This window comes from Schistocerca serialis, chromosome 8, assembly GCF_023864345.2.
Source record: "Schistocerca serialis cubense isolate TAMUIC-IGC-003099 chromosome 8, iqSchSeri2.2, whole genome shotgun sequence".
Lineage (NCBI taxonomy): Eukaryota > Metazoa > Arthropoda > Insecta > Orthoptera > Acrididae > Schistocerca > Schistocerca serialis.
The window spans coordinates 384,276,978-384,295,522 of NC_064645.1; the positions used below are offsets into that span (position 1 = coordinate 384,276,978).

The window sequence follows — 18,545 nt, forward strand, 5'->3', positions numbered from 1 at the left end:
GCGGTGGCTCCATCCGTTTCTATTTATTATCGCAAATTAATAGCGCTATCGGAAAACGATGAAATAATTTGGAAACCGAGGGCAGAGGGCGGAGGCCGGGATTCGGCTTTGATTAAATGGCGCCTAATAACAGGGTCACACACTGGCGCCACAGCCCGCAGTGGCCTAGGTCCGACAGGCGAGCACACGCGACGTTGCTAGACGCCAGGCAGCGCGTGGCAGCTGCCAACGGCAGAGACAATTCGCTAAGTGCTCTGCTTCGGCTTTCTAGCCGACTCCTGTTCCCTTATCTTTAACAGCTCCTCTGTATAACATCATAATTTTCCAGCTGTATATATTCTATATTACATCACTTATGCTTAAAACGGACTTTATGAAAAACACTGCTGTAGTAGGACTTGTAAATGGAAATCTACCAGAAGGACGGTACAAAAGTTCATTTATATCTAACAATTGAAGCCCTCGTCTGATTGCTTTTTTCAAGCTTTCACGCTTTAGCGTCGCATGACTTATTCGTGCGGCGGTGTATGCTCCTGGACGCATTCGTCAAATTATTTTATGGAACCTTGCACAATTCAGCTGAGATGCGCGTGCACTATATATGTACTCTATGTGACACTTATCATCGATTTAACAAGCATTATTCGAAGTTTTAGGGTATGTGACACTTATCATCGGTTTAACAAGCATATTTGAAGTTTTAGGGCACCACACGCTATGAACAAAATTCACAAAGCAAGACTCAGCTTTAAATTATTCTTTCTATCCATGTGAAGATAGGCGACATTCCTTGAATGTTGATCATAGTGTGCAATGTCCTAAATTAATGGTGCTTATTGGCTCTGAGTACTATGGGACTCAACTGCTGAGGTCATTAGTCCCCTAGAACTTAGAACTAGTTAAACCGAACTAACCTAAGGACATCACAAACATCCATGCCCGAGGCAGGATTCGAACCTGCGACCGTAGCGGTCTTGCGGTTCCAGACTGCAGCGCCTTTAACCGCACGGCCACCTCGGCCGGCAATGGTGCTTATTATATCGATGATTAGCGCATCGTGTAGTACATACATAATACATGCGCAACACAACATAATTCGGAAAGGCACAGTAAAAATAATCGACTAATGTGTCGCTGAGGAACATACACCACAACGCCAAACAATTAACGACCACAAAGCGAAGCCTCAGCAACAAATCTTGTGACAGCCATTAAAAAAAAAATCCGAAACAGGTAACAGCTAAATGTAAATAAACTTTTCAAACCATACTTGTGTACGGTTGCTGAATTCAAGTTGTAGTCCTTATAATGACTTACATCTATTTGTAGCAGAATGAACTAGCCCAAACGTTATTACCCATCAGGAGAAATGTAATCCTCTTCAAGGAAATGAACACTGCTTCAAAAAACAAAGATCATGCGGAACTTGCGCTGGTTGCACATCATATCCTAACTGCTATGGGCGAACGAAACCATGATAACACGGTGTTTCATAACTACAGAAAAGTTTTGGATTCAGTAGTTCGACGCTTGCTGAAGAAAATACGTTCCAGTGGCGTAACTGACAAGATTTTCGACTGGATCAAAAACCTCCCAACATTATCCAGGATGGAGAGTCGTCTGCAGACACTGAAGTGGAATTTGGTGTGCATCAGGAGAGTGTAATGCGACAGTGTTGTTATTGTTATAAATGAATGGCTTATCATCTCACGTTTTTCGCGGACGTCACAGTTAACTATGAAGAGTTTCTATTCAGTAAAAACTGCAGTAAGTCAGACCTTAACGAAATATTAGACTGGCTACTTGTTGTTAATGTGGAGAAATGTAATGCTGCGCGCTTCACATACCGTAAAAGCGTAGTAAATTTTTCTGTTGGATAAGTAAGTCGAAGTACATGGCACGGAGTAATGCACTGCCTCACCATTCTTGAAACATGTTCTTGAAAGATTAACGTTAAACCTTCTCGCGATGCACAACGCCTCTAATCGGAACGTCTGCTACTGCAGCTTGATCAGCGATTCCATTACTATCTCGTGCTTACTGAATAGACCGTGACGAAATGAGGCCCTCCCTTTCTTTTAATTTTCTCTGCGTCTTCTATTAAAAATAAGAATTGGCAGTAGCAAAGGCTATCACTGATACACGGACATACGGTTCCGGGAAAGAAAGAAAGCAATTGGTTATTTTCAACAAGTTGATGTGTTCAGTGTATTTGTATTTTTCGGATTCGTTACGCGTAAAGATCGATACTGAAATGCAATTTACACAACGATCTTTGCTGCCGCGCAACATTTAAATGTAACACATTTCTAAACTTTCCTCCCCCGTCATTTGCTGTTTGCCGACGATCTCGCGGCAGTTAGGTCAGAACGCTCAGATCAACCGACAAGTTGATAGAACACACAAAGGCTTCATTACAGATGGTCTTACCGGGGGTGGAATGCATTTGCTCTTATCCGAAGTGAGAAACAACTCCTACAGCCAGTTATTCGGATGAACGGTTTCTCCGAGAAGCTAATGTACTGTGCACTATGTAGGAAACAGGTTAGTGGAACATCGACACGTGTCTTACTGAAAACGGACTATCGTATGCCATCGAAACACAACACATACAAAACGAATCATGCACTCTTCTGCGGAGTGTGGGCAGTTGTGAAAGCTGCTGACAGATATTAAAATGTGTATGCCGGCTTGGGGCGCAGTTGGACCTCGCCTTCTGCAGGCAACGCTCAGCAGCCAGCGAAAGGCAAGCAAACATCCGCGTTCGATTCCAGGCACGGCATACACGCACACATTTGTCAGCAAGTTTTGCATCGCCGCATACTCCACTGAAGAGTGATAAACTCAATCTGGAAACGATACCTAGGGTTCGTCTACGCCTATTCTCTGTGCGCCCATAGTCCCTAAAGTTCGAGTCCAGCGAGGTGCGCAGGAGAACTGTGAAATTCGGAAACTTGCGGACTGGTGCTAAAAGGTCTCAAACCATTAGTATGAGTCGTGAGTCGTGCCTGGATACGTCAACTGGATAGAGCATCGAACGCGAAAGGTAAGGTTTCCAGGTTCCAGTCCCTGTCTGGAACACAGTGTTAATCCGTCAGTAAATTTCATAGTACGAGGGTTGACTGAAAAGTAATGCCTCCACCTTCGTAACTCTTCAACAGTTGCTAGTATTGGTATGCGGCAGGTACTGGCTTGTTCCGTAGCCTCTTCTCTACAGTTCCAGTTGGCGGGAAGCCTTAGAAATTGAATGGTTGTGTTGCTACAGTGTAAAATATATAACCCTGCGCAGACGGTCGGTCAATGCGATTTAAGCAACGTGCAGTCATTGAATTCTTGACAGGAGAAGGTGTCACCCCAAAGGGGATTCATCAGAGAATGAAAGCAGTTTATGGTGATTGTGTTGATGTGTGTACTGTGCGTCGTCGGGGAGTAAGTTTAAAGATGTTGAGGCGGGAACATCTGACCTGCGTGACAAACAAGGAGTTGGACGTCCTGTGGCGGCAACCACCGAGTTTCACAAGTAAAATGTTGATAGATTGATTCAGGACGATCGTCGTATCACTCAGAGAGAAACTGCAAGCACAATCAGCATTTCACAAGAACGTGTGGGTCACATTATTGCTTTGCTTGGCTGTTGGAAGATCTGTGCACGATGGGTACCCCGGATGCTGACTCCTGAATGAAAGCACACAGACTCGAAATTTGCCAGGAACTCCTCTCGCGTTACGAGAATGAATGTGACGCCTTTCTCCATTCAATTGTGACAGCAGACGAAACGTGGGTACACCATCACGACCCGGAGACGAAACGTCAGTCTATGGAATATCGACACAAAGACTCGCCCCAGAAAAAGAAATTCAAGACACAGCCCTCAGCTGGAAAAATCATGGCCACTGTGTTCTAGGACGCAGATGGTGTTATCCATGTTGATTTCCTTGATCGTAGAAAAACAATAAATGCAGGACGTTACATCACAACGCTGCGAACTCTGAAACGACGGCTAACAAGGGTGCGAAAGGAAAAGGGAAATGTTTTCCTGCAGCATGACCATGCCAAACCACAAACTTCACGTGCTACCACAGCAGAACTTCAGAGACTTAATCTCACCATCGTACGGCACCCTCCATACAGTCCAGATTTAGCACCGTCTGACTTCCATTTGTTCCCGACAATGAAGACGATCTGCGGGGATATCTTTAAGCTTCTGATGAAGACGTTGAGAGAATTGTGACACTGTGGTTGCGGAAACAGTGTGTTGACTTCTTCCGTGACGGGGGGTTGGGTTGGGTTGTTTGGGGAAGGAGACCAGACAGCGAGGTCATCGGTCTCATCGGATTACGGAAGGAAGTCGGCCGTGCCCTTTCAAAGGAACCATCCCGGCATTTTCCTGGAGCGACTTCGGAAAATCACGAAAACCTAAATTAGGATGGCCGGACGCGGGATTGAACCGCCGTCCTCCCGAATGCGAGTCCAGTGTCTAACCACTGCGCCACCTCGCTCGGTCTTCCGTGACGGCTTCAGAAAATTTGTTCATCGTTTGCAGAAATGTATCCAATTGGCTGGAGATTATGTGGAAAAGTGAATACTGGCAATTAAAGATCACAGTCTAAGGATTATTTCTGCGTTTGATTTATTAAAATAATCCCTTCCAAATCCAATTAACGAAGATGGAGGCATTACTTTTCATTCAACCCTCGTACATACAGTTGCTGACACATTAGCCATGTACAAGAGTAAATTGTTATCACACGATAATGAAATCATTACTGATGTCGAACTTTCTAAATTTTTAGGACCGGATATACGAACAGTAACCAAAGGATACCAAAAAAATTTGAAGGATTTTAAGGAGTGCCTTTAGAAACCAATTGAGGATAGGGATCCATGTGACCGGAGACCTTATCCATCGCCGCTACTTTTCCCTGTGATTAGCGTGTCTGTCTTGCATGCGGAGGACGCGGGTTCTGTTCCCGATACTGTCAAAGAATTTTCCTTGGTAGGGGGACTGGAACAGGGTGAACTCGGCCTCGTGAAGCCAACTGAGCAGCTACTGAGTGAGAAGTAGGGGCTCCAAGGTCTAGCAAGCCCACAACGGCCAGGTGAGGGGTGTGCTGAATCCACGCTCCTCCTTACCGCAGCCAAATTCGCAACTGGCCGATGATGAGACGACGGTTGCTCGGTCCCGATTAACCAGTCTGGGTCAGAACGCGGAACTTTGCCTTGCTTTTTACTACAGAAAGTTGAAGTTACAGGAAACTACGCCTGCCGCTAGGCCGCACCTTTCGCAGCAAACCTTTGTAGTAATATGGTGCAAGTGGAACTTTTCCCATTGGGCCTGAGAGCATTCAGGACACGAGATCGCGTCGAGCACGTCCACACCTGTCACTACACTGCAGAGTAGAGCGTAAAAATAGATTTGCTGCCGAAAGGACGTTACAACTGCAGGCGCCAATACAAGACCTTTCCGCTGCTATCCCTCGAGGTTTGTCGGTTCTGCTTTGTTACACCCCGTACACTGAGCTCCTTCGCCCGAATATCTTTCTGAGAACTTTATGCAGAAACTTTGAGCTGCTATCTCCACTATCAGAATAATTTCCATTGCCACTGTTTGCGATGTGAAGCGATAATATTTAATGTCCTTTCATATTATATTTTTGGGTACGCACGCATTCACAAAGGAAATTCTTAGTTCTGGAAAGCTCTTATCGCCGTGTCAGTTGTGAAAGTCATGTAGGCACTGTCGACGTCCCTAGGAACTTCTACACTACACCCCATTTCATTATGGAACTTGTTAACAATATCGTCGCGTTTAAACACGATTGGCAGCATTAGTTCAGGGAACGGTAATGGGACTCTGTCACTGGATGGCTACTTGGACAGTTAATTAATTTAGCTATTTTGCAACCTCCCGGCGCCCTCATGATAGCTGCTTAGAGGGATTAATCGACCTGTGATACAGTACCGTTAATGCAAGACAACACAAACTCTTAAAACCTTAATAGTCTGCCGACGTAACTTTTAAATGTGTTTGCTACATTAATAGTGTGTGCCACACTCCTTCACTTCTTAAAAAGTACGATTACTAAACAGAAAAATAATTATATAAAAATCTAGTGACCCTTATAATTTTTATTTAGGATTGTGCTCCATATCGTTTCACGAACTGTAAGAATTTCAATTCTTTTCAGTCAGCTTTTAGCAACGGCTCACATTTTGCAATCTGTTTAAGACAGCAGAGCGAGCAGTGAATTCTGGCATTTGTCCTTATGTTTCATGCTGGAGATCACGCACACTTTCACGAGCTGAATTAAGTTTGTTAATTATTATCGAGGCAGGTATCAGTACTTTATCTAATAACACACCCAAAGTAGATGAAAAGTTTATACCTCTGTTTTTTATATATCTCGTACGGACTTTCACTGTGTATTCCTTTAAAATAAATTGGACAGTCCTCTTTGTATAGGTCGTCACCTCGTTATGAGCAAAAATCGTGACTCGAGGAAAGCAATATGCGCCGTTATTTGCTCTCCATCAAACAGATATCTATCTGCATACAACCCAACATTTCAAACCCCTTTATTAATTAACTGAATTTCAGAAGTTACACCTGCTTCCAGCTAAAAGATCGAGCTTAATGCTAAGGATGGATAGGCAGTATGAGAAAGAAATATTCCATAAGAACACATGGCAGCTTTTCACCTACCTTTAGGGAAAAAAAGCGATTATAAAATATTTTATTCTAAGTTGAATAAGCTACGGTCGGCTGATGTATTCTGTGCTTCACGTTTAAACTTTGACTAATGTACATGTTATGTATGGAATGCAAGCTTTATCAAAATGCCCTTGTGAATGATTGTTGTACGAACTCATTAAGGCAGCACTTACAGTTTTACATATTCTGCAATACAACGGTGTCTACTGCTTATGAAATTCTATGTATTCATTAACATATTGTATACCACGTCGATTTGATAATCGTCTCTATAAGCTTATGGTGACCCGACGTGAAATTACTTGAAAAATTTATGGATTACATCTTTAAACGCTGAGATTGTACTGTTCTTTATGAACAGAGCTTGTACCTTTGAAACGGGCAATTGCAGTCGCACGAAAGACTATCGCACAGTGTAACGAAGAGCAGCTAAATGGTACTGCTACTGTGCCCACGTAGGAAACAAACAAATCGGTGGTATCTCGATCACGACCCGTTACAACAAACGTGGCAAAGTCATTACAAAATCAAGGTAGTTCTGATTATGGATAAATTCAGGGAAAGAATCTGTAAGCCACTAAGCACTAACGGGAGAACTGCAGCGAGTGGTGGAAGAAGGAGACAGAGGCATGGAAAGAGAGAAGGAAGAATTGAAGAGGTGAGACTATTTTTATGGCCAGATTCGAAATGATTACGTCGAAGCCACAAACGTGATCTGCCCACACGAATCTGCAAGTCCACGTGCGTTTAACAGTATCCAGCCACAGTCCTTTACTATCAATAGCGAATCTTCAGCATTTTCTTCCATATCCAAGCGACTTTAGCATGCTTCCCTATCACCAAATAAAAACAAGCCCCGTTCCAAGGCAAACAGAGTGATCTGACTTGTCCTCCGACGAGCATACGAGTGTCAGTAACATGTAAACCACCACCAAAGTCTTCCCTCTGTTGACAGTCTGCAGATCCAGTGCTCCACTATTAGCATACGTGGCACCAGGTCAGGGACCTCGTAAACCACGCTGTCTACATTAAGTGCGACTGTCGTCAGTCTTTTAAAAACTAAAGAGTATAAAGCTAAGGGCAGTGAGAGGTAAGACTAAGTGATTAATTATACTGCTCTACGGTATGATTAATGGTTAAGTGTGTTCGCGCTCCCTAGCACACTGAAGAGTAATGAGAGCATACTTGCTGCGATACCAGTATGTTTGCGTCAGCGAGTCGCAGTGCAGACAAGGCGAAACCCCGGCCTGGGCGATAGCTCCGGGCACAGCCGCAGAAACCTCGCCCACATTTACACGAGACGCCAGGCTGAAAAGAAATCCGTATTGGACTAATTGGCAAAGCATTCAGTCTCGGCGTAGCAGCGTGGTGGACTGCTCTCCAGCTTTCTGGCTGTCAACAAATGGAAATGCTCCCGTCGCTCTGTGCGTATCAGCTTCCCCTTGTTAAGTATCACACTTCACATGGAACAAGGTTCAATCTGCAACTCATCCGGCATTCGTTGTCTTTAAAACGAGGATATCGGTCCCTACCGCAGATCATAGTCTGAACTTATCTGGGTTAGGCACAAAAAGTAACTTTACAGCAATGCTGAGGCAGCAGAACTAAGCGGCTGTTGACAGCCTCTCTCATAGGCGTGCATTCGATTCCCGGTCAAGTATACTGTTTTCACTAACCTGTAGTAATTCATCGGAATTTAGCTGAGTTTAACGATTTGACGAAGAACGTCTACAAGCCGAACCATGCTGAAAATAAAGAGTAAAATGATCTTCTGCTGCCGGTTCTTTCTCCCCAGGGCGAAGCAATTTATGTATTCAACAACGACAAATGATGTGTCCGGCTGCGAAAATCAGTCTCAAGTTACTTAAAAAACGTAGTAGAGCCTCCAACAAAACATTCAGCATCAGAAACTGGACATCTGTCATGTCGAATATAAGTTCAGGTATGACGTGTGCACGTTTCGATCGATGGAAAGATAATGCATTCGAAGAAGTTACGCGTTTTGGAAGGAGTAGGGACAGCCATCAAAAGGCCGCAGGAGAAAGGCAGTCTGTACTCTAAGAAGTAGCGATGCTTGTTATGAGCAACTGGAAAAAATTCAGTTAAATTTAACGTCGGTTTCATTCCATGTAGCATTTACTACCATCTGTCACAGTAAGTGTTACTAAGGTAAACTGTCAACCAAAAATTATTGATGAGGAGAAGAATAACTATTTAAGTCAGACCCAGCATATACAAAAGGAGGATCTCGATGTTCATTTGTATAAGAAACAAAAAATCTTGAGCTTCTAGGAGGTGTTTTCTATGAGCTATATAAATCGAAAACAGTATGGCTGGACCGGGAATCGAGTCACAGCCCTCCTGCGATTACCAACTAGTGACATCTCGATTGGCAAACATAAACAACAGAATAAATTAATCGCAAAAAAATTGAATAATACAAAATAAATTAACAACAAAACATATGCGTACAAATTAAATACACAGTGTAACATCAAAAATATATGCTTTGCACACATCGCACGTGTGGGAAACATCAACAAGAGTAGTTTAGGATTCTTGTATCTTTCTCGACAGTGGTTAAGTTCAGCGAATGTGATTCACTCGGCCGGCTTGTAACATTAAATGCAACATGTGGTCAAAAGCGTACTTCGATAGGTCACTTCTGAGTACTAACCGTTTCGCAACGTTTTCACAACACTACACCAACAACAGTTGACTTCGTAAGGTTTCAAGAAATGGCTCTGAGCACTATGGGACTTGACTTCTGAGGTCATCAGTCCCCTAGAACTTAGAACTACTTAAACCTAACTAACCTAAGGACATCACATACACCCATGCCCGAGGCAGGATTCGAACCTACAACCGTAGCGGTCGCGCGGTTCCAGACTGTAGCGCCTAGAACCGTTCGACCACCCCGGCAGACTCGTAAGGTTTATGACGAACGAAGCTTGCTGTCACTAATTACAGCAGTGATAATCAATCACTTCATCATTCCAGAGATCGATAATTTTGATCCATTGCGCAAGCTGCGGCTGCGGGCTATTGACTTCTACACAACAGGGAAGATTGGGGTTTAGCTACCTGCCGACGACGAAGACATTAGCGACGCAGGATGCAGAACAAGCTCCGCAAGGGCAAATATAGGGAAGGAAATTAGCAGTGTCCTTTTACAAACGAGCCATCTCGGCATTTGCCTTTAGTAATCAACCGTAAACCGAAAAAATTCTAAACTGGGTCGCCGTTTGGGGGTTTGAACCCAGGTCCTTCTGAATGGGAGTCTAGAGTCAGTTTCTAATCCACTTTGCTCGGAGCTATCTGTACAACATATCTCTGTACTACGTCCACTACTTTAGTTCATATACTTCGATAATGTACGATGGGAGCCGGCCGGAGTGGCCGAGCGGTTCTAGGCGCTACAGTCTGGAACCGCGCGACCGCTACGGTCGCAGGTTCGAATCTTGCCTCGGGCATGAATGTGTGTAATGTCCTTAAGTTAGTTAGGTTTAAGTAGTTCTAAGTTCTAGGGGACTGATGACCTTAGAAGTTAAGTCCCATAGTGCTTAGAGCCATTTGTACCATGGGAACCCACATCTACAGGACTGCACTTATATACAGTAGCTGCAGAGCAGTAGCGTAATTACCTAGATTGTTGTTTTCGATATCTGGAATAGATCTGACTTAAGAAATTCGGCGAAATATCACAAGACCTTTGCAATTGTGAATTACGCAATCTTTATTGCAGTCTGCGACCCACTCAAAGGCGTCGTGCGTAATACTAACGCGATATAAATACTCTTTAGCACATATGTTAAAGATGAACTACATTCTACATACCAGTTGTGTCTGTACGCCGCGAAAAAAGGCATTATACAAGTGTAGTTCAAATATGAACAATTCACATCAATGGAGCCATAAAGTCAGATTCAACAGCGAATCTATTGCGAGAAGAACTCAGCTATTAACCGAATCCCACAAATCAGTGCCATTACACACATTTATTTAATTATTTCGCTGTGCTAAGCCAATTTTAAGGATACAGATGTACCATTACGCACAATGCACGAATGTGTACTTCTTCGTGCTCATAATTACCTATTTTAAAAAAATTATTTTCTAGCATGGACTTCGGAAACACAGGTGTAGCAAAACCAAACTGACGCGCATCAAACATGATAGTCTACACCAGTGGACTGATTTGATGAGATAATTCGATAAATAATAATTCTGGAAGCTTAATATTCAAAATTACTTCGTTATTTATCAAACAGAATACATTCGCACGGGGATTCTTCGCAGACGAAAATCAGTTCATTATCCCACCTCGTCACCCATAAATATTAAAGTCGTTTCAGGTGGCTGCATATACTGTGTTGGGACCATCACTATTCATAATGTACATTAATAAATTTCAATCTCAGATTTTTTTGGAGATGACATGGCTATCTATGAGTAAGTGCTACCAACTGAAACTGTAGAGCATCCATTCGGCCCTGGACAAAATATCAACCTAGTGCAAAGACTACCAACTAACCTTAATTTAGAGATATTTTAAGTAATACACGTCACGCACATAAAAAAAACACTGAAATGCTGCTGAAGTAGGGTTAAAATAAATATGCACTACCAGAGGATATCGAGCGAACAGGAGAAAAAGTAATTGAAAACGATCACAAGACTGAACGCATGCCGGAGACTAACAAGACCTCAGCAGAATCTCAGAAAATAGAACTACTAAGAAGCACGGCAGATATCTCGCAAAATCCTAATTAGAAATTCCATGAATAGATTTTAGAGTGAATCCACGAATATTTCTCAGCCTCCTATATATCGTTGTCACAGTAGGCATAAAGACAAAATTTGGCAAATCACAGCTCGCATATTAACAGAGAACATTTTTGTCACATAATCCGTCCACAAAAAGAAATTTTAATGTGTGGTCCAGTAGAAAGTTCAGTCTGCCACGCTCTTTATACATGGCAGACGCAGAGAAACAGGTACTGTGTCTTAAAAGCCCCCCTGCTCACACAGGACGGCCCGTGGCACTACCAGGAGATGCTGCCGTGTGGCGGCTGCCTCCAAGATAACAAGTGAGTGCATTCCGCGGGCATCTACCTGCCGACAGCCCCACGCTGCCCTAACGGGACCTCTTCCTTCTTCTCAACCCAGTTTTGCTGTTATTTCAGAGGCTGCGGAAGACCAACTATTCTATACTGAGCTCTCTATCTACTACGGTGCTGTTACGCAGAAACAGTACAGTACGTACACTTAGATAAAAAAAGTCCATGAAGCTGATGACTGGGCAGTCATTCCTCGGTTTTATACACGAAAATTCGTTAAAATCAATCACAATATTAAACAACGAATGGGGTACGATCTACTGGTGATCATGACAGATGCGGCTAGAACAAGTCTGCAAGCTCTGTTGGCTGTTCACACTCTTCCAGTACATTCATTCATTCATTAGCTACAGTGTGCTGCAAGTACTTTTTTTCTGATGGGGTGAAAGATATATCACCTTTAAACTCATGTTATGTTGTTTGGTCCTGAGTTCAAAGACTGGTTTGATAAAATTATCCAAGCTAGTATCTCCTGTGCAAGCCTCTTCGTCTCTGCATAATTACTGCAGCCTACATCCACTTGAACCTTGGTCTCATCTACAAATCCTTCCACCCCCTTCCCCCGCCATCACTTCCTTTCACTACCAAAATGACTATGCCTTCAAGTCTCATAACGCGTCCTGTCAGAATTCCTAAAGATAGACATTGACTGTGGAAATTGTATCACAGACACAGTCCCTCTGACTGCTCAGAGATGTCACTAAACCCGCCCAAAGATGTAAACAACCATGCATGAGCAGCGCCTATTAGATGGAGGAGGTCAGACAGCCGATCGGTTCCAGTCATTCCACCAGGAAGGAGGTACACGGCTCGTGTTGTCTGTAGTTCAACCATGCCTAGACGGTCAATACAGCGGTTCGATAGCGTCCGCATTGTTACTTTGTGCCAGGAAGGGCTCCCAACAAGGGAAGTGACCAGGCGCCTAGGAGTGAACCAAAGTGATGATGTTCGAACATGGAAGAGATACAGAGAGACAGGAACTGTCGATGACATGTCTCTCTCAGGCCGGCCAAAGGCTACTACTGCAGAGGATGACCGCTACCTACGGATTATGACTCGGAGGAATCCTGACAGCAACGCCCACCACGTTGAATAATGCTTTTCGTGCAGCCACAGGACATCGTGTTAAGACTCAAACTGTGCGCAATAGGCTGCATGATGCGCAACTTCAGTCCCGACGTCCATGGCGAGGTCCATCTTTGCATCCACGACACCATGCGGCGCGGTACAGATGGCCCCAACAACATGCCGAATGGATGGCTCAAGATTGGTATCACGCTCTCTTCACCGATCAGTGCCTTCAACCAGACAATTGTCGGAGACGTGTTTGGAGGCAACCCGATCGAGCTGAACGCCTTAGAGACACTGTCGAGCGAGTGCAGCAACGTGGAGAGTCCCTGCTGTTTTGGGGTGGCATTATGTGGGACCGACGTATGCCGCTGGTGGTCATGGAAGGCGCCGCAACGGCTGTACGATATGTGAATGTCCTCGTCTCACCGATAGTGCAACCTTAACGGAAGCATATTGGCAAGGCATTCGTCTTCGTGGACGACAATTCGCGCCCCCATTGTGCACATCTTGTGAATGACTTCCTTCAGGATAACGACATCGCTCAACTACAGTGGCCAGCATGTTCTCCAGACATGAACCCTAGCGAGCACGCCTGGGATCGATTGGAAAGGGTTGTTTATGGTCGACGTGAGCCACCAACCACTCCGAGGGATCTACGCCGAATCGCCGTTGAGAAGTGGGAAAATCAGGACCAACTTGATGAACTTGGGGATAGTATGCCACGACGAATACAGGCATGCATCAATGCAAGAGGACTTGCTACTGGGTATTAGAGCTACCGTTGTGTACAGCAATCAGCATCTTCTGCATAATCACATTTCAAAACCATCTACTTTATTGGCCACATTTCGCTTCCGTTCAAAGCTACACTCAAGACGAATACTATCAGAAAATTTGCTTAACATTAAAATCAATATTATATGTTAAGATATTTTTATTTTCTATCGAAAGCCTGAATTTAATGTCTTTAATACTTCTTCCACCATCATCAGTTATTTTCTACCTGAACAGCAAAAGTAGTCTGGTAGTTTCAGTGTCTCATATCCCAAGCTACCCCTCCCCCTCCCCTTCGCCATCACCTGATGTAATTCGCCTACATTCATTTCGTATCGTCGAAATAACGGCGGTAAAATTTCACGCGATGCCTTGTCAACAGCAGTGATTTGCCGTACCATGATCCAGAGTTCCTGCAGGTGATCCATGACATTTGGTGCGTTTTTCCAGCCGGTTGCGCAGGATTCCCATTTGTTTTAATTGCAGGGACTGGGTTCCCTGAACGTCCCGGGTCTCAGTCACAGCTTTAGCCACCACACTGTAAGACAGAGTTGGCATTGCATCTCTCATGGTTCAAATGTCAGGTAAGTGGCAAAACCCTGTTGGCCAGTGCACTATGCAGCTGTTCTCAGATGCCACGTACATGTCAATTCGACCAAAGTACAAAGGAATACCGTCACAAGCCGTATGAGCCTCCTCCAATTTGTGCACAGTCGGTAGATTTCCTGGGGTTTACCACGATAACGATACATTACTTCATTTACATACAGGCAGAAACGTGTATCGTTTTCAGTCCTCCATAGTTTACTGCTGTCGCATATGGGCCCACAGTGTAATATGGTAGTAATGCCAATTACATCTACACATACAAACCGAAAGCTACTTTAAAATGCTTGGCGGAGGGTACTCTGTACCAATATCAGCAAATTTTCTATCATAGTCGATTTTGGTATTGAGAGAGGATAGAAATTACTGTCTATGAGAATTGACGTGCGCCTAATTGCCCTAATACGCATGTGAGACGTACTCCGGTGGTAGAAGAATTGTCGCACGGTAGTCAACGAACATCAGATGTAAAACGAGTGTGTCGAGGTCAATGTCAATTTCCTTCCTCAGGCTCTTACTCAACACCCCAGAATCTATACTATATTCTATATGTGCTGTAACGACCTGATGCGGTTAACTGATAAGGACTTCATGCTCTGGAGCAACAATCTAGAACTGGTCGCACTAGAGTCTTGTAAGCGATTTTCTTTGCAGATGTATTGCGTTTTAATAGAACTCATACAAAATATCTGTATTCCATTTCTTTTATCCACAAAAGATTTTGTGTGTTCGACACATTGCATGTAGCTACTTAATGTTAACTCTCAATACGAGTGTTGAAGCGATGTGAAGGGCTCCAAAATTTGACCGTTAATCTTAAAATCCGATACCATCGAGTTCTCCTTCTCGTTTTGGCCAATATCTCACACTTACTTACATTTAGACGGAGCTGCCATTCATTAAACTAAGCTGAAATTTTGTCACACATTTCCTGCATCTACTTACAATAGTCTAAACCGTGAACTGCTTCGTTAGCGAACAATCTGATAGCGCTGCTACGAGTACGGATCTCTTGCGTGGAATGCTGACTCAAATTTCCAAGCTACGAAAGTTCCTCCGGAGTGTAACTGATTGAGAATGACCGGTGTTGATGTCTGCATCGTTCTTGAATCGTTGCACAGTGATTTTTAGCCACGAGTCCAGATGCACTCTCGAGAGGCGACGACCATCGTCGTCTGACAGAGTTCTGACGTAAATTCCTCGTACACAGGATCACTGTAGCTTTCAGTACAGCAACTCATCTGTGTAATCTGTGTCACCTGCTTACAGCTAAGCCTTTGATACACCTAATGTCACTTCGACAGTGTCTTCTTGGACACTTGTGTGTACATTCCCCACGGAGGAAAGTAGCACTGTGGTTAGTGCAATGGACTTTTATCCCACAGTAGTGAGCGGCAATCTCCGTTCGGCCATCCCGATTACTTTTCTGTGGTTTTTCTTTATCAATTAAAGCAAATTTAGCGCTGGTTCCTTTCAAAAGTACAGTACTGATTCCCTTCCACACTCTCGCCACCTTAATGGCATTCAGTCGACTGCACATTAAACCCTAATTTCCCGTCCATACTTTTTTATGTGCCTATTTTTTGCTTTATTAGTATGAGTTGGAATGTCATTTACAGTAAGAAGAAAAGGAGCGGTCCCATTGTTGAATCTCCTGAAACACCCTTCGCTCTCTATGAGTTAAATAAGAAGTGAACCGAATGTGGCTGTGAAACCTGCTGCTTCAAAATACGAGACTTGTGCCTTAATTCTAACTTTGGTGTCTTCTGCTAGGACTGCGAACACATTATGTTCCTAATATCTCAGCATTAGATTTGAATTACGTGAGGCAATACTGACCTTATGACTTAACTTAGAAGAAAGATTAAGGAAAGGCAAACCTACGTTTCTAGCATCTGTAGACTTAGAGAAAGCTTGTGACAATGTTGACTGGAATACTCTCTTTCCAATTCTAAAGGTGGCAGGGGAAAAGTACAGGGAGCGAAAGGCTATTTACAATTTGTTCAGAAACCAGATGGCAGTTATCAGAGTCGAGGGCACGAAACGGAAGCAGTGGTTGGGAACGGAGTGAGACAGGGTTGTAGCATCTCCCCGATGTTATTCAATCTGTATATTGAGCAAGCAGTAAAGGAAACAAAAGAAAAGTTCGGAGTAGGCATTAAAATCCATGGAGAAGAAATAAAAACTCTGAGATTCGCCGATGATACTGTAATTCTGTCAGAGACAGCAAAGTACTTGGAAGAGCAGTGGAACGGAATGGACAGTGTCTTGAAAGGCAAATATAAAATGAACATCAACAAAAGCAAAACGAGGATAATGGAATGTAGTCGAATTAAGTCTGGTGATGCTGAGGGAATTAGATTAGGAAATGAGACACTTAAAGTAGTAATGGAGTTTTGCTATTTGGGGAGCAAAATAACTGATGATGGTCGAAGTAGAGAGGATATCAAATGTAGACTAGCAATGGCAAGGAAAGCGTTTCTGAAGAAATTTGGTAACATCGAGTATAGATTTAAGTGCCAGGAAGTCATTTCTGAAAGTATTTGTATGGAGTGTAGCCATGTATGGAAGTGAAACATGGACGATAAATAGTTTGGACAAGAAGAGAATAGAAGCTTTCGAAATGTGGTGCTACAGAAGAATGCTGAAGATTAGATGGGTAGATCACGTAACTAATGAGGAGGTATTGAATAGAATTGGGGAGAAGAGAAATTGTGGCACAACTTGAGTAGAGGAGGGGATCGGTTGGTAGGACATGTTCTGAGGCATCAAGGGATCACCAATTTAGTATTGGAGGGCAGTGCGGAGGGTAAAAATCGAAGAGGGAGACCAAGAGATGAATACACTAAGCAGATTCAGAGGGATGTAGGCTGCAGTACGTACTGGGAGATGAAGAAGCTTGCACAGGATAGAGTAGCATGGAGAGCTGCACCCAACCAGTCTCAGGACTTAAGACAACAACAACAACAACAGATTTGAATTTGTGCACTCGACCAAGGAGCCACTGTTGAATTCAGTTTCACATACAAAAAACTTAAAAAGCTCTGAAAATCCAACCACCATCGACAGTTTTATAGCCGTCACAAAGTGCGTATCACCGCACGTATTTCCTTATGCGCTCCCCGGCGCCTCTGCCTGGAGCTGGACCTCGGCAGCGGTGTATTAGGGCGGGGGAGGCGGCGCAGCTCGCATTCCGCGTGGTTTCTTCACCGCAGCGGCGGCTGCAGCCTCGTCTGCATTCCTCCAGATATGACGTCAGGCTCGTATCTTCAGCGAGGCCCATCGCGCGCCACAAACCAGTTTCCCTAGCGTGAGCTCCCGCGCCTGGCCGCTGCTCTATGCCTCCCATCCTTCCACTCATGTACACAGTACGCCAGGGCCTCTTACGAAAACTATGGAGGGAAGTGACAAATGCATTTTTACGGAAAACAGCTCGCCTAAAGTCAGACTCAAAACTAGGAAGGGCCTCGCTGTCGGTAAAAGAAAATGATTTATATATTAACAGCGATATAAACCCTGGAATACTGACAAAAATAAATATAATATTTACTTTTTCCACAGCTATCTGCCGACTCCAATACTGACATTACCAAGGTTTAAAACTGAGCACTCAGTACTAGCTTTTGTGAGAGCATGCCACCACCCAACATGTGAACGACTGGAAACAACTGAAGAGTTGAAGTGGAAGGCGTTCTAAGTGCCAAATCTGAAATTTGTGAGAAGAACGAAAAAAGAAGTATCTCTTACACATATTGGTAACAAAATAAATTAAGAAGCTACCACAGAACTATACTGCTCATTGCATCACAGCAAGAAATAAGTCAAATTAGAAAACAAGTGCTTTATTAAGAACGATCTAAGTGCCATAGTCCGCAGCTCGTGGTCGTGCGGTAGCGTTCTCGCTTCCCACGCCCGGGTTCCCGGGTTCGATTCCCGGCGGGGTTAGGGATTTTCTCTGCCTCGTGATGACTGGGTGTTGTGTGATGTCCTTAGGTTAGTTAGGTTTAAGTTGTTCTAAGTTCTAGGGGACTGATGACCATAGATGTTAGGTCCCATAGTACTCAGAGCCAAGCGCCATACAAGAAAATCGACCGGTCTCAAGCGCCAATAAGCAAGGTTTTGCAAGCTGATTCTTGCAACGAGGAAAAAAAAGCATCAACCAGGCATTCTTAACGAAGCTATTTATTTAGGCACACAGCGCTGTTGCTTGTTTCGAACAGACGACTTCATCTCCTGACGGCAGTTCACATACGTATGATGTT

The 18,545-nt window shown here is 43.9% G+C and overlaps 1 protein-coding gene across 6 annotated transcripts in view; it reads right to left on the minus strand.

Moving 5' to 3' along the window:
- LOC126416761 (LIM domain-binding protein 2) overlaps positions 1-18,545 on the minus strand; it is a 793,447-nt gene that overhangs the window by 495,760 nt on the left and 279,142 nt on the right. For 5 of the 6 annotated variants that reach the window (XM_050084603.1, XM_050084600.1, XM_050084602.1 and 2 more), the window contains exon 3: positions 7,898-8,020. In XM_050084603.1, the coding sequence (XP_049940560.1) occupies positions 7,898-8,020 (123 nt within the window). The remainder of the gene's footprint in view (positions 1-7,897; positions 8,021-18,545) is intronic. The other variant, XM_050084605.1, reaches the window with a different exon arrangement.